At 41.7% G+C, this 21279-nt stretch overlaps 1 protein-coding gene across 10 annotated transcripts in view; it reads right to left on the reverse strand.

The window, feature by feature from the left end:
• ARID1B (AT-rich interaction domain 1B) overlaps positions 1–21279 on the reverse strand; it is a 439186-nt gene that overhangs the window by 371469 nt on the left and 46438 nt on the right. For all 10 annotated transcript variants that reach the window (XM_045080143.1, XM_045080141.1, XM_045080135.1 and 7 more), the window contains exon 2: positions 16376–16570. In XM_045080143.1, coding sequence (XP_044936078.1) covers positions 16376–16570 — 195 coding nt within the window. The remainder of the gene's footprint in view (positions 1–16375; positions 16571–21279) is intronic.

Here is a 21279-nt window from a genome sequence, read left to right on the forward strand (position 1 = left end):
CTTACACTACCTATACTCTTTTTAAAATAGAAAGAGGACAAATCTTTCAGAATAACAATTCCCTAAGAAAGCGCCGCTGGGCTCAGCTGCATTTCCCACCCGATAAGACTGAACCTGTGGACCATGCACCAGAACCAAACTAAGCAAATGTAATAGCAGTGACAAAAAGGGAAAACTTGCTAATGCTGACATTGATGTCCTTTTAATATAATCTCCATAATTTATTTGCTGGATAGTCCAACCACAGTCTGCAGGGGTATTTAAAGTGTATATATTTGACAAAACAATCAAAACACAAGTTCGTAATGGATTTTTCAAATAGCAGGTGAGCCACTTAGGTAACCAGAGCTTATTATCTTCCCTTTTCCTCTTAGAATTAGGATATGGTAATCAACTTAAAACAAGTCACCCGTCCCATCTTTACCTTTAAAAGAAATCATTTGACTTGATTCATGTGTGGCTTTGGACTTCCAAGTAACTAATTTCTAAAAATCATATAATACCAGTCATACATCTTGCCATTAATATAAAAACAATGTAATGAATAAAAATTAAAATGCTCCCAAAAATAATAGAGGGAGGAAAAACATGATGAAGGAGGGGAAAACCTTATTCATTACAGTGAATTATACAGAGCTGATTAACAGAAATGGGCTAGCACTCTGTTACGTTTTCCTTCTTAATTTGAAAAGATGTGTAGTAAATGTATGCAACTTTGTTTAACAAGAAAAGATGCTCTAAAATATGTTATCAGGGCCAACACTGAAAAATAAAACTGGCAATAATCAGAAAAAATGATGAGAGGTGCCATTTTTTTCTTTTTTCTTTTTTTTTTTCTTACACTCCTGTTCATAAAAGCAGAGGTCAGAGACTAAAACATAAAAGTCAACTAGTAAGCTCAGGTAAGGGAAAAATAAACAATATCTGAGTTTTTATTCAAAATTTAGCTTCTTTACCTAATTCCATATCATCATTCACCCTAGTTTAAACACTGGAATAAAAGTTCACAGTATTGATTATGTTGTCTAAATATTACTCTGGAGTTTTGGCAGGTTCCTATTTCTATAGGAATTCATGAGCACTGTAGACTGTAAGAGCTAATGTACATTCTGCAAGTATAAACTTAACTGCCACAGAGGTGTTGTAATTGTGTGATGCAGGCACAGTTTTGCACAATCCCTCAGGTAAAAGAAAATAAAGCTAATAGAATCATAGGCCATTTTTAAAAGGTCTACTTATTAAAACAAAGTTTTTAAACATGTCACATTTCTGCCCCCTCTTGATTCGTGAATTGATTAGTAATTTTCTCCATTCTAGAAGCTTAAGTATGGAGAGACAGTTTCTCCTCTTAAAAAAAAAAAAAGATCCAGCCAGTCTTCAAATAGGAACCCTGTTGCTTTCTGAACTTACCCATCAAAGCACTAATATGGGCAAAGATGAAAGAAAAATCTGAAGGCGCAAGAAGGAAAAAAGTTAGATTCCATGCTTGTGCAAACTTAAAACGTGAAAAATTCTGTAAAATTCATAAAGACCCTTTTAAGCCCTATTTGAACTGGAAAGCACCACCCTCACTTTCCTCTCCCAAACTCAGCAACTCCTACTCCAAAATCCAGGTCTTAGTCACTCATTGCATGCAGCTGTAGCTATTCCCAGAACATGTTCTCCAAGTCTTCCTACAGCACTCAGTACACCACCTTCCAAAGACCTACATACATGTCTGTCCATGAGTGTACTGAATTCCTCTACAGATATCAAAACATGTCTTGTGACAATTAAGTGAACGAACCACTGAAGATCTTAATAATATTCTCTTTATTCAATAAAACAAAAATAATAGCAAATCAAATGGATGCATGAGATAATGATACTTACCTGAACCTAAAAGATCAATATTCAAAATTCCTTAGGGACCTGGTTTGATGAGAACCAGTCTGTATCCTCATATATAATCTAACACTCTCCCTGTCCCTATCTGCCCCCACCCAGTAAAATGTCCCTCCATGTTGCCATAGCACCAGGTAGACATCGATACCTGAACTCACTACGCACTGCTCAACTCCTTTCTTTGCAGAGCGTCCAGGAAGCAAAGACTTGGTTATCATCATCTTTACATTCCCCGGTGCAAGGACAGTAGAGAACACTTAGTACACGTTCAATAAACATGTGCTGGGTTAAACTGGAAGTCAGTAAACTCCACTTACAGCATGAGCGGCTTTTCTTTGATGTGAATCACTTTTTTAATTCAAATAATTTCATTTTCAAGAAAACTTTCAATTTACTATCATAAATAGAAAGCCAGGATTGCCTGACACAAATAGAAGATAATCACAAAATATAGACTATGAGGACAATACAGTATGATTACATTCTAACTGGATGCAGACACCTGCCCAAAGCTCTTAGACTGAGGCCTGTTCTTTAGAAAATGAAAATACGGGAAGAGGGGCTATGAAGTGTCTGAATGGTATCACAGCAGACTTCCATTCATAAGAAAAACAAAATGCTTAAGAAACTAACTTTCTTACTCTATGATTTGGTGCTGTGTAATCCTGTATCTATATGCTACCCAAAACTATCTTGCCTAACTAACATCAGCAGAATGTGTGGCCCAGGCTAAGAAGCACTGGGCTGCATGGTCTTAGGCTGCACAGCGACCCCAGGCAAGCTACCCACTCACTTGGTCTCCCCACTGGCAAAGGAGCATGACCCACCTAACAGTTTTGGTAAGAATTAAAGGAGGTGATATAAGCAAAGGGTTAAGTTAGATGCCCTGGCACTTAGGACAGTCTCGGTAAACACCAGACCAATGTTAAAATCCTATGATTCTAGTGTAAAATGGTACTGCCTCAACAGGTGGGCAGTTCCTTGAAGAGTTAAGCATAGGATCACCACACAACCTAGCAATTCTACTCCCAGTTGTATACCCAAAAGAAGTTAAAACCAGTATTTAAACACAGACTTAATACACAAACATTGATAACAGCACTATCCACAGCAGCTAACAAGTGGAAACCCACATGTCCATCACCAGGCAAATGGAGAAACAAAAAATGCCGCATCAATACAACGGAATATACAGCCATTACAAGGAAAGAAGCACTGATATGTGCTACCACAGAGATGAACCCTGAAAACATTATGTTAAGTTAAACAAGCTAGACACAAGAGGTCACATATTACAGGATCCCATTTATATGAAATATCCAGAATAGGAAGATCCATAGAAAAGCAGACTAGTGGTTGCCAGGGGTTAGGGGCTAGGAGGAAACAGAAAGTGAGTCTTTTTTTTTTTTTTTTTAAGATTTTATTTATTCATGTGACAGAGAGAGATCACAAGTAGATGGAGAGGCAGGCAGAGAGAGAGAGAGAGAGAGGGAAGCAGGCTCCCGGCTGAGCAGAGCGCCCGATGTGGGACTCGATCCCAAGACCCTGAGATCATGACCTGAGCCGAAGGCAGCGGCTTAACCCACTGAGCCACCCAGGCACCCCAGAAAGTGAGTCTTTAATACAGACCAGAGTGTCATCTGGGGTGAAGGAGATGTTCTGGACTAGATAAAGATGGTGGCTGCACAGCACTGTGAATTGTACTAAATGTCACTGAACCATACACTTTAAAATGTTTACTTTAACTTCAATTAAAAAAAACTCCTGACTCTAAGTGTGATAGACCTCATAGGTAACATTCCATTTTCAACAAAGCTAAGGAAACTAACATTCAATGTCAAAAGTAGGCTACCTTAACTATAATCAGTCTTACCATGCAAAAATCCAAATAAATTCTATTTCAGTGATGAGAAGCACTCCAGTTTTACCAGAATCATAAAATTTATGCTGGCGAGGGCCCAGCATTAAAGTGTTAAGGATCTGAAATTCTTGCTACACCACAGAATGAGCACATAAATTTGAACAACCACTGTCAAATGACCAGTTTCCTCATCTATAAACTGAGGATTACACCACCTGCCCCATGAGGCCATCGTGAGGACTATGTTAATCCAAGTAAAGCAAGTAAAACAGCCAGACAGAGTAAGCCCTTAATAAATATTAGCTCTTATTATTATTCAGAAAGTAGAGATAAACAGAAGCTCGGCCAGGGTTACGTGAGAGCACACACATGGAAGGACCTCGTGTGACACCTGGCACAGGGACTGTTGTCATTACAGGCATCTGGTGACAACCTCTCGTACCTTAGAAATAAGAAACCGAGCCCAGGAAGACAGTGATGATGACAATGCGGAGGAAAAGGTGACTGAGGTCACACACGTAGGGAGGCACTACGTTCTCGTGCTTCCTGAAAAGTGAATTATTTACCTATCATACACCCTCAACTGAAATAAAGCACACAGAGGTAATTTTGTAAAATTTGGACTAAACTGCATTTCTTTACTTCTAGTTGTAACTTGCATTCTGGGTGTGGCCACAACCTCTGCTTCTGGAAACAAGCAACAGCGCTGTGTAGGCCAAGGATAACAGTCCCAAATCTCCGTCTAGAACGCACCTCCCTCTTCTAAAAGCTAAGCTTGTCAGAAGCGCTCTCACTCCAGAAAGCACATGAAAACCACGTCTGCTAAGAATAGTGGGTTCAGCTTATCAGTTTCACTTACAGAGAACAGCAACATCACACTGAAGGGTTTTTCCCCCACAAATCCCAGGCTTTTACGGAATTCCTGTATAAGCCTGGATGTAAACTACTACCACCGAGGGCTTTAAGTCCCTTTCACAGCCTCTGTACTCCCGCCTTGCACGGCACAGTGCGGCCTCCACTGTGCAGGAATTCTCTTCCTCCAGCAGTAAATCCCTACTGGAAAAATGTCTGTTTTCCATGAAGGGCATCCTAACTCACTGGGGGACTTTTCCTCCATAAGCACTGTCAAATGGCCACCGTTAGGAAGCACGAAAATCTGAGCCTGTAACACACTTGGGCCAAATCTGATTCAGCTATGATCTAGAAACCTTTGCTCGCTTACCCCTACTACTAAGTATTGCGCTCCATGCAAGAGAACTCAGAGGAACATTACCAGCCATGACGCAAAGTAGCAGCTGCCTCCAGTTTACTCCAGAGGGTTAGTACTGGAGAGAAGACCACAGGCCCCTAGCACGGCAGAGAAGCAACAACAGAGAACCACCATGCAGTAACAACCTCTCAGATACCAGAAACTGCTCAGGACTCTAACAGCAGAGCCAAGGACAGCCCAGGAGCCGTCAGCGGGTCTCCCACCAGCTCAGCGAGAAGCTGGGCACTGACAGTCCAGCCGGAAATGGAGCAAGCCCCGGTGGAAACTCGAGTGTCCCTCTCAGCCAAGCACGGTGCCAGATACAACCCGAACGCACTTGGACCTTTCAGCACCGGACTCCAGAGAGTTCCCAGGCCAGAGTCCCCAATTCTGCAGATTCTTCCCTTCATTGGCTGGGAAATGTCCAGGAAGTGCCAGGTACTGTCCTAGATGGGGGGCCACAGGCGGACCAAACCAGGTCCCTGCGGTCTACAGCTTGTGCCCCGATGAGAGCAACCATGACCCAACAAGCGCCCCTCAGGTGGTAAGGGCCATGCAGGGAACAGAACAGGGCACGGGACCAGAGGGGTGTGCAGTTTTACCCAAGTCCATCTGAGCAAGTCAAAGCAACATTTAACAGACACTTAGAAGAAGAGGGCAAGCCCGACAGAGACCCAGCTGAGAGCCTTCCAGGCAGAAGGAAGGGCTGGGCACGGGGACGAAGAGGAAGGGGGGCCTCAGGGACTCTGAGGGGTCACGGAGGAGCGCCACAGTTTGCTTACACCTTCTCAAAGGACCTTTCTGGTCGCCCTGCTAAGAACGGACTGTGGGGCAGCAGAAGTCAGGGGTCCACGGAGGTGATGGGAGCTGCTATGTGGGGTTTTAGCCCGGGGGGAGCCATCGAGGTGGTGAAAAGACGCCGTTTCTGAGCTATTCTGAGGAGCTATGGGATTCTCCAACCGACTGGGAGATTGAGAAGAGGAGGTCTGGGAGGGGCGGCCCGGGCCAGCCCGACAGAGCCGCCGCCTACAGCAACAGGAAGACTGTCTGAGGAGGGACCCTGTCACACACGGGAAACTCTGGAACCGTCAGGAGTAATTCTGTATTCTCTACAGACTTAGGACCCAACCAGCTCTGCCTCCCACAACCGAGAACTCAAATGCACGGCCTCCCTCGCAGCCAGGACGCGGTGAGGTGGCTTCAGTTCTGTCAGTCGGACCGACCACAGCTGCCGCTCACCTGCAAGTGAGCGCGCTGCATGCTGCTTCGGCCCCAGCTTCCGTGGCTCTGGGCAGCAGTGGCCGAGTCCCCGGCAGGCAGTGGAGTCCTTCCTGGAACCCTCTGCCTCATTCTCCACTCTGCATTGACTACCCTCGTGACCCCATGCATACATGGGGTAAACTGGCTTTGAACTATCGTTCGGGAAATTACTCCGAGGATGGTGCGACAGACCTGATGACACGAAGACTTAGGGCCAATGAGGTCACCAGGTTATCACTCCTTTCATCCTTGATGTTTGAAACCAACAACGAAGAAAACCAGGAAAGAACTCAGAGACACCAATGGAGAAGGTGTCTCCCTTGAAGCCCAGTGCACCTGAAAGGACTTCTCGTCTTTTCTCTTCTCCCGGGTATCAAAATTTGGCCAGCTACTCGGGGAAGAAGATCTTCTCATCTCCAAGACCTCTGACTACGGGCACGGGACTTACAAGCACGAAGGAGAGAAGGAAAGTCTTACTTTTCTTTGAAGCCCAAAACACTGAGGAAAACTTCCAAGGATGTAAAATGCTTAAGGTATCTAGATTATTGAGATATCAGAAAATCTCAGGAAATTTAAAGGTAATATACTAATTAAATGAAAGGAAGTCTCCTTTTAGGGTGCCCCTCTCAAAGACGTATTCTGCGGTCATACAGCCCACTGGTCAACAAGTGCTGTGACACTTCCCTTTTCCCCAGCTTTCCCTGCAAGCACCGGTAACAATGATACTAGGAAGGGACACGTAGTCCTTACAGGCCATGCTGGGAAACTGTCCCTGTTCAGCTGTCTTTTCTGGGATGCAACTCTGATTAGAGTTCCTTTCCCATCGGACATCTCTCCCTAGCCCTCCTCTGGGCTGTCTATAACTATCCAGGTGGGGCGAGTTTTTCTCAGTCTCAGGTCCATTAAGTGAAATTTAATTATCTCAGCAATGATCCCTTTGCATTTTAATTCAATGCTCTCAGGTTTTGCTATTTATATTAGTCTCACTTTCTGTTTTTGAATGTTGGATGGTCTATAGAAATTGACCTGGATCCTTGCCTTTGACTAACCCTGAGAGGTTAATTCCACTGGCTTATTTGGTAGTTGTTAAAAAAGAAATAAGTACCTTCTTGATGATCAATACCAACAGAGAGACTAGTTTGGTTACTTCTTCAGGATACAGTCTGTTTTCTTCTTCACAGGAGATAGGAAGCTGGGTAACTGGCTGTCGCAGACCATTGCTAAGTTTTGGTTTGGGGCTAAGTTAGGAGGCAAGGGATGTTTGCTTTATACATATACTCTAACCACACTCATGTCTCAGCTCCAGAATTTTCAGGAAATTTCTAACACCTGATCGCACACGGGGAGTTACTCCTGAGGCCTAGGAAGCCGGGCTGAGCAAATCCCGAGCCAGGGAGGCATCCACACAGCGACTCTTTGAGAAGCAAGGCTGCCACTTTTTTCCTATTTGTCGCCTTGTGCTTCCCTTCTTCCCCTCATGCTCTCGCCCACCTTCTTTCTCTTCTCCTTCTTGGCTAAAGTGTTTGTTTGTTTGTTTGTTTTTTCCTAATTTCATTCGCAACTACAGATTTAATTTTTAATGTTATTCTCCAAAGTGAAAAGTAAAAATGGCCTTTGTAAATATGTTGTGTAGAAAAATAATCAAACTGTTATAAAGAACTTTTGAACAAAAAGAATTTCACTTTTGGCTACTAACATGAAAGAAAAAAACTTACTTTGCCCTTGAAAAAAAAACTTTTTTTAGAAACAGTTTTATTTATTTGAGGGAAAGAGAGGGAGCACAAGCATACATGAGTGGGGAAGAGGGAGAAGCAGACTCCCCATTGAGCTGGGAGCCCAATGTGAGGCTCAATCCCAGGACCCTGAGATCACGACCTGAGCTGAAGGCCAACACTTAACTGATCAAGCCACCCAGGTGGCCAGAAAAAAACCTGTTTTAAGAGACAAAGATACAGGGGCCCCTGGGTGGCTCATTGGGTTAAGCCTCTGCCTTTGGCTCAGGTCATGATCCCAGGGTCCTGGGATCGAGCCCCACATCAGGCTCTCTGCTTGGCAGGGAGCCTGCTTCCTCCTCTCTCTCTGCCTGCCTCTCTGCCTACTTGTAATCTGTCAAATAAATAAATAAAACCTTTAAAAAATACATAAAATTTTAAAAAAAGAGAGACAAAGATACAGTCATCAAATCCATTGTCATGGAAGTTAAAGAGGAGTGAAAGTTAAAGCACAGAAGATAAGTCTTGAAAGTCCTTATTTCTATTCAGAATTCAGTGTACATAGTTTATCCTAACGTTGTAAAGTACATACTTATTTTCAGAACTACTTAGAAACTAGTCATCTGTTAACTGAGTAAGTAATTATTGGGTCTCTCTTTGCTTCCTTTTCTGACTCCAAATAAAGTTATTAGCATCTCAACATTATGATTTTCTACATATTAAAAAGGATAGAGAACATTCTACATACCCAGCATAAAACAGGTATTCAAAAGAATGAAGTTATCTGAGGAACTGTCAATTTAAAAATAATAAAATTAGGGGTGCCTGGGTGGCCCAGGTGGCTAACTGCCTGAGCTCAGGTCAATCCCTGCCGGGTTCCCTACTCCTCGGGGAATCTGCTTCTCTCTCTCCCTCTGCCCCTAGCCCCCACCTCCACTTGAACTCTCTCTCTGTGCTTGCTCTCAAAAATAAAATCTTTAAAAAAAAAAAAAAAAGGTACATTAAAAGTAAATAACTGGTCGCACTGATTGTAACAAATCTGCCCATCTTTAAGGAAGAAAGAGCTCTTTCCCCTCTGGAAAAAGTTTTAAAGAATGTGTTCATAGTGATATTACCACAACCCATCAAGTGTCAAGCCATAAATTTCAGAAGATGGTATCTGAAGTCATAAGACTCTGAAACTTAAAACTAAAATGAAAAAAACATTAACCGACTATTATTTTTAAAGGAGCATCCAAGCTGGGAGATCCTGTAGTCCAAGCCCCTCATTTGGTAGATGAGCAGGGTGAGGTCCTGATTTATCAAACATCCCACACAGGCTACAAGCATTAATCAGCGAGAACTGCACTGTCCCAACTCCTGATTCTGGGCGCATTTCATCCCTTCGGGGCAGTGCTAAGCTCCTGACTCACTAGGCAGAGCCTGAGAACAAGCTCCCCTGAAGGATGGCAATGCTGCTGGCCCAAAACCTGCTCTGGGGTCCTTACCTACCGGTGTGCCTCCGACACCTGCTTGTCAACCCTGGCTGCATGGGGGTGTCACCAGTGGCGCTCAGAAAAAGACAGAAGGGGGCCTTAACATTCGGATGTCCTTGATATGAGCATCTGAACCCGGAGTGCTTAAAGCAATCTGGGAGATTCTAACATTCAGCAAGCTTGAGAACTACCAGCCTAAAATATGCCACTTAGTCACTGTAACTGTCCATTTGTCTTCTGGGATTTTTGTTGTTGTTCAGCTATTTCTGGGGCTGGTTGTGTTTCAGGGAGCACTGAAATAATGTGGTTGGTTGGTTTTACTGGTATCACCCATGAGCTTAATTTGAATTGTTTAAATTTTAACATAAATACCACATTTAATGTTTCTTTATTTAGAAAAGCAAATAAACCAAATTTATTTAAAATATACTCAAGCTATTCTAATACTCCCTAAAACATATGCTTAAGATTTACATCTCAAAAACAAAAACATACTAGAAAAGCTCAAGAGATATTTTAGTTGAAAGTCCATGAATGTAAAATACATAGAACTCATATGTAAGTGACAAAATAGTATAAACTACAAGCAGAGAGCAGGCACTGTATACCACATATAATCTTTAGACTATCTAGAACAATGTAGATGTTCAGATAAAAACACACATAGTATAAACTTTCTAATGTAAAAGCAGCTATCCAAACTACAAGAGAAATCATCTAACATTTTCTCATTAAAATTTCAAGGATGAAACCTTGTCTTTGCTCATTTTTAGGAAAAAGGCTAATGATTTAAAAATTTCTATTTAACTTGAAATGTGATCTCTTCAAATCCTCCTTTACTAAGAATGTCTCACTGAATCCTTCAAAATATGCTTCAATTCAACTACAATATAAAAAGTAAATACAACCAGTTAAGTATTCCAGAAATTTACATTTTAAGGAGCAAATAAAAATTATCATATCTACAAATCTTTTCAAAAATATTCTCTTGGTACAAAACTCCATCTACAGGGAACTTTGGCATCAAAGACAGTAGCATCTGCTATCTACTTGGAAGCAGAAATAGGAGGTGTAAATGTATTTTGTTGGTAAACCTTAAATACCTTCATGTTCACTGATGAAGAACAACTGAGGAAATCAAGACAAAATGTGGCCAACAAAAGACCATTATTTATACAAATCTGCGATCCGCTGAAAGGACTCCAAACATTTCAGGTGTACAAGCAAAGCAGCTTGGCTCCAAGTCCCTTAGTACAGAACATGCCTATTTAAAAATACTGCAAACACCACAGTAAAAGAAGTCTCTCAGCAGTCATTATTTTACTGCCCAAAATGTTTATCTTCATTTTATTCATGTATTTGTTCATTTATATACATACGGGTATCTCTGCACACATAGAATACACGCCTAATGTATTTAATATGCATATTGAGATAGATTTTGTTACACTAAGATACCACTGTCACACAATGTTCTGTTTTATACGAGCCTGTTGCAAGCAAGCCTGTGCACACACAGGTGTGGGTGGGTATGTCTTTGGATGAACATAAACTATCAAAAAATTAAAACGGACACTAGGCACCCATCCTTCCCCATGAAGTCAAGCCTTCCTTTCTCATCCTATCACATCCCATTAGGCTCCTTAAAAATAGGAAGCCTAAGGTCCTCTTAGGCAAAACCAAAATTAAGCCTTGATTATTAAATTCACATTTAGGATTCAGAGACTGAGTCCAAACATTTCATAACCCCAAACTCTGGAATTATTAAGTCTTTAACCAATCCCCTCCCCCCCCCCCGCCCATTCATCATTACTTTTCAGAGCCGTTGTTCAAACTGTATCAAGACATAATTTTGACTATATTTTTAAAAGTAAACACTTTTTACCAGAATAGATTGACAATATAAAGTAACACAGGTGGGAATCCTAGAACTTGCTTGGCTGCCTCAGTAACCCCAAAGAAAACATTTATTTTAGCCAAACAATTGTAATGTTTGTCTCCTTTGAGAAACATCTGCTGCCAAAATAAACATTTGCATTGGAAGAAGTGTTTTGGCTGTTAAGATGGTACCAAATAAAATGCTTATGTTCTGAAATAAATATTTTACTCAAGAAACATGCAGCAAAAATAGACATATCCAAAGGGTGCAGAAGATAAAGACACAAATGAGAATACCTATTGATTTCTACAGTCTTTTTCAAAAGAACCTCAACTTTAATTAGGGTTTAAGTGGTAAGTTCAGATGGATCACCTCAACAAAAATAACTAATTTCTATTTAATTTTGCTAGAACATCTTTCAAAACAATGATTATATTCTTACTGTTATAGCATGCTCTTATTGTTGTAAATGTCTTTGCAATACAGATGTGTTTGTAAAAACTAAAAAGTCATGATTTTCCATTCTAAAAACATTCATAAACTTAAATCTCTCACTTTGCCCTCTTTCCCTTTCCTTGGCTTTATAATGCCAACAGGCACTAGATTATACAAACTTATGCAGCAAGGTAAGGACCGTTAAAATATCAACCCACTAACCCTTGATAACTTGAAAAAAATCTCACACTACATGCAGTAATTGAAATGTGCTTGACACAAATAAATATACCTTTGCTTCTATAGCCTTTTTCCCCTGGGTGCTGTTTGTTTCATATGAAAATATTTTTTTAAAGCAACCCGGCACAGGCCTATGTATACATTTATGATCACAAAGGACAAAAGAAGTAAAACAAAACATCTGCTCACCCACATCCCTGATCCAGCAAAGGGTACCTTCATGTCTACGTTTTTTAAAAATCTGCAAAACTCAGGGTCCGAGTCTAGTAACCTTAAAGGTTATACTTCCTCTGTGTAGCTCTGTATTAGATGAAATCAACCAGTATACTTCTGTTAACCATCTCCAGGTTTGAATTCCAGGAGCCTGGAGGCAGAACATTCTCCACAGAGGCATAGAAAATTCATTTCCCCCTCTCAGCTCAATAAAAACTCAAGCAGACTAGTTTTTAGAGCGCTGTGCAAAACTGATCTGTTTAGCCATGTACGCACCTGATGATGTGGGAGAATTGGCACATGAAAGACCACAACTCTAGTTCCAGTTAATAAACACCAAAATGATGCAGTATTATCATGTCATACCTGAAGATCCAGTCATGAATATATTTCAAAAATAAAATTATCACCATACCAGTCAAGAATCAGCAGGTTAACAGTAAAATCAAACACCCAGTGGCCACTTCCTCCTCTCAGAAACAAAAAGCAAGCAATGATACTATCCATGTTAAATTTCACATAAGCATGGCAGTCCTTTCTACCAGAATGCTCATTTAAAATTCCTATCACAGGAGTGGAATGCTAGCCAGGAATCAAACTGTGACCCCTGAGCCAAAGACAACTTACCACTCAGCTGGTAAGTGGGCAACTCAATTTACAAACTTGAATTCCTGCATTTTAATCCTTTGCAGAAATATATGAGCAATATTAAACGAACCGGATTCAGCTCATTAGAGGTTCACAAACCAAACACAGAAAGCTCTGGAGGCTATCCAAAGCGAAGTCATGCCTAGGTGGTGATGTCCACTCAGTAAAAACTCAATGTCATCATTATCTTTCAAGTTTTTCCCTGAGAAACATTAGCAGACATGATTATAGAAATGCTCAGCCTATTACATTAATACTTGGAGAAAACACATAGGACCAGTAGCCAATCACTGTGCCAGGACCCTGTGTGTGGATAAATTCATAATTACCCAAAATTTACAAACAAAGCAACTCACTGAGAATTCCTCACCAAAAAAGCACAGGCTAAACCTAATAAAGTAAATGTGCCCTACTAACCTTCACCCAAAACCTTCTTAACTATTTTCTGTTTCAATTTCTAGGCTATTGATTAGTCTACACCTAACTGATCACATGAACTTCGTATTATAAAGTATAATCTGTGTCCCCTTTAAACTGTTACATTCAAAAATGCATTCACAGCTATTTTCAGCCTTTTAGGTATCAAAGCAAGATACTATATTTTAAGACTATATTATAACTAAATGAATGGGTGAAAAAGCAATACAGATTCCTTAGAACCCTCGATTATGATGAACTCAACATGAAAGGTTGACATTTTATTGCCATAGCATTCAGTTTCTTGCCAGATACACTATTTTCCTTTCATTATCAAAAAGATCTGTCCTTAATTAGAATTAGACATTTCTTCTGGTTAGCAGTAAAATACCTAATCTAAAATCTTAATTAAAAATTTGCTGAAATACTTGGGTGAGTTATCTTCATCATTTTGTCCCTTCAAATAAATCCAAGAGTTACTGGATTTCAGAACTATGTAAGAGCCACCAAGAACCAAAGAAAATTAAGACTACCGTATGCATTTGTGTATGTCCTCTACTTTTACCCTCATATTTGTGGGGAAGAAAATAATGAAAAAAATATTCCTAAGTAACCATTCCTTTTCTTAAAAAAAAAAAAAAAGTTTTATTTTCGGGCACGTGGGTGGCTCAGTCTTGTAAGCATGTCCTGACTTTATTTATTTAATTGAGAGAGAGCGAGCATGCATGTGCACAAGCAGGGAGAGGGCCAGAGGAAGATGGAGAGAAAGAATCCTCAAGCAGATTCTGTGTGGAGCACGGAACCTGACCTGGGGCTTGATCCCAGAACCCTGAGATGATAACTACCATAACCCAAGCCAAAGTCAGATGCTTAACTGACTGGACCTTCCAGATGCCCCTTGGGTAAATCATTCTTTACACACTCTTTCCATTTATTGGATTTCTACTTTGGGATTGCAAACTATGCCAATGTGGAAACCTTATAATAAGACTTGAACTCATCACAGAAAAAGATAAAGGAGCATCTGGTAGCTTGCCATGAACACCACCTTTTGAAATGACTTTCAAATCTGAAATCAGAAAAACAGGAAAAAAAGAAGATGCAGAAAAACAAGGCATGGTTAGCATCTACTTCTTTCCATTACTCCTGCTACTTCTTCTCTGCTGCCTCTACTCTCTTCCTGTGGCCAGGCTATCATACAGAACCATCAGGAAATCAGCTACAGAGGAAAATTCGGATTTTGGCAGCCAGCGGCCTGGGCCTTCTTCCCCTCAACTAAGTGCAAATTAGATTAAGACTAGAAGAAGGAAGAGAGAATCACATCTTACTTTTCAATCATCTACAAATTATTCCCCCCTCACAATTAGTAACCTCAGCTAAAGATGTTTTACTCTAGGCAGCAAAATATTGCTGTAAAAAAGGAATCATGTTGAAGAAAATTAAGAGAACAATTAAGTGTACGAGTGACTGAGAGAATTCTGGACAGCCAATTTAATAAAGGAGAGTAAGAACTATTGACAGTAACAAGAGCTGTTTAAGGAACCAACAGCTAGGACGCAAAGGCTGAGCTACTTCTATCTTTCCCTACAACTACCTTAAAATAAAACTATCACCAAAGGAGGGACAAAAGATAAAGAGGAAAAACAATATTCAGTCTTAAAGGAAAAGGCTCAGATGCGACTTCATGAACACAACTCTGGAGCATGTAAGAGTGAATCATTCTCCACATCTACTTGAGAGAGAACCAAAGTCGGATTCAGTGGTTTTCCCCCCACAGATGATTTTTGGTCAAACACAGGGAAGATTTCCCAGTGAGGAAGTATATGAGACCCTGGAACAGGTTCCTGGCAACGTTATGGAAGAACCTATCTGGAGGGAGTAACAGGCACCCAGCACCAGCCCCAATGCACCCCCAGGGGACAGACATGGTGTAGGGGTTTACAAGTAAGGCTTTCTGGTGTTTCTAGTGACTAAACACCCTAACGAGTCTCAGTCTAATTTAGTCTTTTCCTAATTTCATGATTCCTCAGGCCAACATAACAAGGATCTACTCTCCAGTATCCAAGAGACCAGGTTTACTATAGGTAGAAGGTAGACGGTCATGTAAGGTGACTCCAACTATTCGATTCCAGAGAAAAAGGAGAAAAATACTGGGTCTTTAAAAGGAAGAAAACTCTTTTTTAAGTAAAAACACAAAACCCATCCAAATCTAAGAAAACAGATATATACCAAATGCTCTCTATGAAATTAATATGTTAAGAAATAAATGCAAAATAACTTTTTGGGAGAATAAAAAGCTTCTCTCAAAGTCGATGCCATTTTCATGGTTATTTATTCTTTAAATAATTAAAACTTCACCTGACAAAGTCTATTCACAGTTCAAAATCTGCCAGTCTGGCATCAGAAATGTTAGCAAGCCTAGTTCACTTAGGAGGCTTAGATGTATATAACTCGGCGCAAAATGTTGAAACTGCCTATCTTTTAACAGCCAGTAACACAGTAGCAGCCCTCTACCAAACGGGTATTTTCGTCCACTTTTTTCTAAGAAGCTCACTTTTCCTTTTCTTTTCTTTCTTTTTTTTTTTTTTAAAGAGAAAGTGCGTGCACGCGTACATGCAAGGGTGGGCAGGGGGCAACAGAGGGACAGGGAGAGAGAGAATCTTAAGTAGGCTCCCCGCTGGGACCCCAGGCAGAGTAGGGCTCCATCTCATGACCCTGAGATCATGACCCGAGCAGAAATCCAGAACCCAGTGTTTAATGGACTGAGCCACCCAGGCACACCACCCTCCTCAGTCCCCACCCCACTCCTCTTTTAAGCAGGCTCCCTGCCCAGCATGGAGCCCAACTCTGGTAGCAGTCACCGTCCTGAGATCAAGACCTGAGTGGAGCTTAACCGACTGAGCCACCCAGGGGCCCCATCACTTTTCCTTCTTTGAAAGAAAGGGAAACTGGATGTGTGGTTACTTGAAAAAACTACGGAAAGAAAAAAGAAAATCAGTGAAATGCCCCTAATTCTCTTAGTACCAATCTTAGGCAGACCGTAAGCAATAAAGACAAAACGTCACCAAACTAAAGGGGGGTGGGGTTCTAACCAGCACAAACCTGCTGCTGTGGGTACTGCATTCCTCCCATGGCCCCGGGGGTCCGACCCTGGATGCTGATTGGATACCGCTGTGGGCCTGGGGGGCCGTAGGAGCCTCCTGGGTAAGGGCTGCTCTGCTGAGGCTGAGAATGAGGGTTACTGCCCATCCCGTACAACTGAGGTCTCTTCATCACCATGGGATCCATTGGGCTGCCCTGGGAAGAAATAAACAAAGACACAGATTATTATTTATTACAAAGGCAGAAATTTTATTATACTATCATATACATTAAAAACACAACTGTCCTTACTTTTGACAATACTAAAAATACATAATACATACAAATATCAAATCATTATGTTGTAACTGGTATGCTATCAGTCAATTATTTAATTTAAAAAAAAAAACGATAACAAGCTGGCAAAAGAAGAACGGTTAGGAACAAAGCCTAGATAGATACAAGACATTTACTGTTTACTTTAAGGAAGGTTTTAACAATTATGAGGGATCCTATGTAAACAAGAGTAGGAAAGAGTTTGCAGAGAGAAAACATCTAAAATTCTAATACATATATAAGAAATGAGCATGATAACCTCATTTCTCTCACCCAGCTACTTTCAGCTTACTAGTAATAAAGACAAAGTGTACTGAGTGGTTAGCAACGCTTTTTGACTTCAAAGTATTCTTAGAACAACTACTTTAATGTGGACCTGAGTCTGCAACTCCTGATCAAACATTAATGCATCTGAGTGCACATTAGAAAGTGAAAGGGTAGATTTCTGATAATACAGAATGTCTAGGGTAAAAATTTTCAAAGATCACTACTGCGCATGAATAGGCACCCAGACTCTGAGTCACAATCCACCTTCCCCATGTCAGTATCTTACCAAACATAACCAGATCCAAACTAGAATCTGAGTTTTATTTTGGGTTTGGTGAGTCAGCCCATGGGCCCCAGGGCCAAGGCCATTCAGGAGAGCCAGAACTCGAGCCTCTGCTGGGACTTTCTTGCCCTGGGTGTTTCAAAGGAGCAAAGCGGAGGTGGGGGAAGTTCCTCCCTGCGGTGTTACAAAAGCATTCATCCAACAGATCCCTCCCGCCTGCCTGCCTGCCTTCCTTCCAAAACCATATATTGATCCCTACTGTATGCCAGATTCTATGTAATATATTAGAAGGCTTAAAACTTAGCAGAACTAGTGAGGAAGCACCAGGCTCAAGGTGGGCATAGAGTGGAACAGAGCAGCAGCATAAAGCAGAGAGGCTCAAGGGAGGTGAGCTGTGTAGGAGGGCATGAGGGGACACAGGCAGTTCACATCCAAAGGACGGAGGAATCAGCAGAGAAGGAGCTGAAGCAGGCAGAACCAGCACACGGGTGAGCCCCGCACGCCATCTTAAAGGCTTCAGATTGCATCTCGGGGTGAACCACTGGGTGCTTTTAACAGAGAGCTGCGGTGGGATCCAGCTTTCGGAAAGCCTGCTCTCCAGCAGTGGCCTGGAGGCAGGGCGGGCGGCCCTGGTGGGAGAAAGCCAGCCCAGATGCAAGTAATGGTGCAAATGCAACACGACTTAGAGACTGAGCGAGTGATGGAAGAAGGCAGGAGTCAATGGTGGCTCAACAGATGGTAAGACACCAACTGAGTCAGATATGCCGAGAAAGCAGCAGCTCTACCCTCTCCCCCACATGCCAGAGAGCCTTCAGAGTTCTACATAGGAAATCTGAGGTTCCTATAGGGAATCCAGCCGAAAACATCTAGAAGGAAGGGACCCAATGTGTTTATAGTTTGGGGAATAAGGGCTGACCTAGAATGATAAATAGGGTAAGTCAGCAAACAGAGGATACATGCTCCTGGAGAGGCAGTGATTCTTCTGTTTTTACTCACTCTTGTATCTCCAGGACATAAGTCAAATAGTACACCTGGCACAAAATAAAATGTTCACCAAAAACTGGATAATATAAAAACTCAAGAACTTCATCTAGGAAGAATATATGAAATAAGAACAATGCGTAGAGGACAAAATTGTAAAGAAGATCACCATTTTAGGGAGACGGGAAAGGAGGAGCCCACAGGAAGCCAAAAGAACAGTCAGAAAACAGAGATTCTAGAAGATAGAGAATCATGGAAAAGAAGGGAGTCATGGGGCGCCTGGGTGGCTCAGTGGGTTAGGCCACTGACTTCGGCTCGGGTCATGATCTCAGGGTCCTGGGATCGAGTCCCACATCGGGCTCCCTGCTCAGCCGGGAGCCTGCTTCCTTCTCTCTCTCTCTCTGCCTGCCTCTCTGCCTGCTTGTGATCTCTCTGTGTCAAATAAATAAATAAAATCTTTAAAAAAAAAAAAAAAAAGAAGAAGAAGAAGGGAGTCGTGCGTGGCAACAAATGAGGTGTACCAAATGCCAGCCAGGTGTCCAAGAGGTGAGGGTGAAAGCTTTTCTCCATGACTAGAAGGGAATTACTGGGTTTGGCAAGGAAGGCCTCATCAGAGGGGAGAGCAGTGGTCAGAAGGTGAAGAACGTTAAGACATGAATGGGAGGGGAGAGGTGAGCCAGGAGCACGGACCGAAAACCCAAGCTGGGGAAGCTACAAGAGCTGGTGGTCTTCCCTCCCTCTGATCCCCCAGCCCGAGGCTGGTATGTGTAGTGTGCCAGTGTGCCAGGCACTGAAGAAAAATGAACAGCCAGTCCTGGAGAAATGACCAATTCCCTGAAGGAGACAGGCTGAACAAAGATTAGAACGCACACAGGAGGGGCGCCTGGGTGGCTCAGTGGGTTAAAGCCTCTGCCTTTGGCTCAGGTCATGTTCGTTCTCAGGGTCCTGGGATCGAGCCCCGCATCGGGCTCTCTGCTCAGCAGGGAGCCTGCTTCCTCCTCTCTCTCTGCCTGCCTCTCTGCCTACTTGTAATCTTTGTCTGCCAAATAAATAAATAAAATCTTTTTTAAAAAAAAAAAAAGGCACATAGCAGACACCCTAACAGGACACACAAGGCACTGTGAGGAGGGAGCATCTTCATGGGTCTGCGATGAGCTTTACCAAAGCCTTCCAAAAGAGAAACTCAGCTCTGAGGGATTCTGAGGGATTTGCCCGGAACTCCATCTCACCTGAATGAAAATATGTGTAAGCCAAACAGTTCTGCTCAAAATTCACTATTTCATGGAATTTTAGATGTGTTACTTTCACAGTCAGGGAAATCTTATACTCACAAAGACGATACACTGATGTTACACAACCTGAGCTAACCTCACAATTCAACACACAAACATGTATGTTGATATACTGTCATAAAACAAAAATCGAGTATTAAGAATTAAGTTTTCCCCAGAGTGATTTAAATTAGAACATATGCCTTACAAAAGCAAAATGTAATTATCTTCCCACTTTCTTTCAAAAGATAAAATAAAACTTTCTACGGAAGTGTGAAAATCAAGGCTTAGCTGGTGATCTCAGAATCCGCAGAATGAATGAATGGTCAACAGAGAGGCTGAGTAAATCAGATTTCAAGCTACATTTTGAATATGGAGTTCTGAGGCAGCCCTATCTTCACATTCAATCTGGATTAGCCAGGACATAGGAAAGGTCTACTGATTTCACTTCAAATAGTGTACCACCAAAACTGGCTTAATTGAAGCAGAAATTTAAAATGGAAAAAATGATTGGAATGTCTGTATTTTAATGCCATAGATAACAGTACAGCAAATTCATCTTACCGGTGACTAAAATTGTTTCCTATCTGTCTCATCATTGCCATAACCTCTCACAGTCCTACTTAAAATTCAATTAATTTGCACCCATGTCAAAAATGTTAGCCTAACCCTGAGAGTTCTGAAAATGAAAACCATGAAATACGCAAATTATCTGTACCTCTCAAAATGCATCTAATACCTTTCAGTGAGACTTCAGATATGAAAACAGATACTTATACAGTGCAAATTATTTAATTTTAACCTCTCTTTATGGCCTTGTGTTAAATACTCATCCATACCCCAAATTCATCCTGTGTGCACTTGCTATTTTTAACATTAAATCTGTACAAGGGCAGGATCTCAACCCCAGCTTCTCGCTATTACCTCTTTAGAGAAACCAAAGGCCAAAGCAAATCTAAGTCTATCCCAAAAAACCTAAAAGCCAAGTCTCTTATCATATTCACTTCTAACCCAAAACGATTTTGTGTGTTTCTCAGCTATCCGTCAGTTGATCTATTCGAAAGTACCATCATCTTCGCTCTTACATAAAATTTACAGTGTCTCAGAGACACTGTCCCCATGAAAACAGTCCTCAAGAACTCTAAATATGTTCTTCCAGACGGACATGCTTGTCCTCCCTGGGGGCCACTCCACAAGTGCTGCCATCTGAGCTTCAATTCTGTAGAACAAGCTGGGTGCTATGAAGGCCATGGCACGGAGCACCCATTTCCAAAGTGCTCAGCACAGCTGTGTAGGTTTAGTTACTCAGTGTCTCGTGCATTTTATTTCTTGGTAAGACTCTCTTGCAACTCCTCCCAAATTCAGAGAAACTTTTGTGTGTCCACGTATATGTGAGTCGGTCACCACACACGCACGTGTCGCACACATGCTTTCCTAGATTTCCTTTTGGGAAGCTGCCACTGCTACCTACCTCCTCCCAAATCCTCAGAAGGTTTTCCATTCCCAGGAAGACGAAATAAGGGGAACAATGTGTATTTTTTCAATGTACACTTGAATATAAATTCCAGGCAACTGAGGCGGCACAGTTAAGCTAGATTATAGGTAAAAGAGGTTTATCAAAGGCTGGCCTCAGAACTCAACAACACTTTATTTATTTATTTATTAAGATATCTATTTATTTGAGAGAGAGAGAGAGCGAGAACATGAGCAGAGGGAGGGGCAGCAGGCAGAGGGAGAAGCAGACCCCTAGCTGAGCAAAGGGCTGGACCCCAGGACTGGGACTAAGA

The sequence above is a fragment of the Mustela putorius genome, unplaced genomic scaffold, assembly GCF_011764305.1.
Source record: "Mustela putorius furo isolate JIRA1106 unplaced genomic scaffold, ASM1176430v1.1 tig00000450_pilon_pilon_pilon, whole genome shotgun sequence".
NCBI classification, from domain to species: domain Eukaryota; kingdom Metazoa; phylum Chordata; class Mammalia; order Carnivora; family Mustelidae; genus Mustela; species Mustela putorius.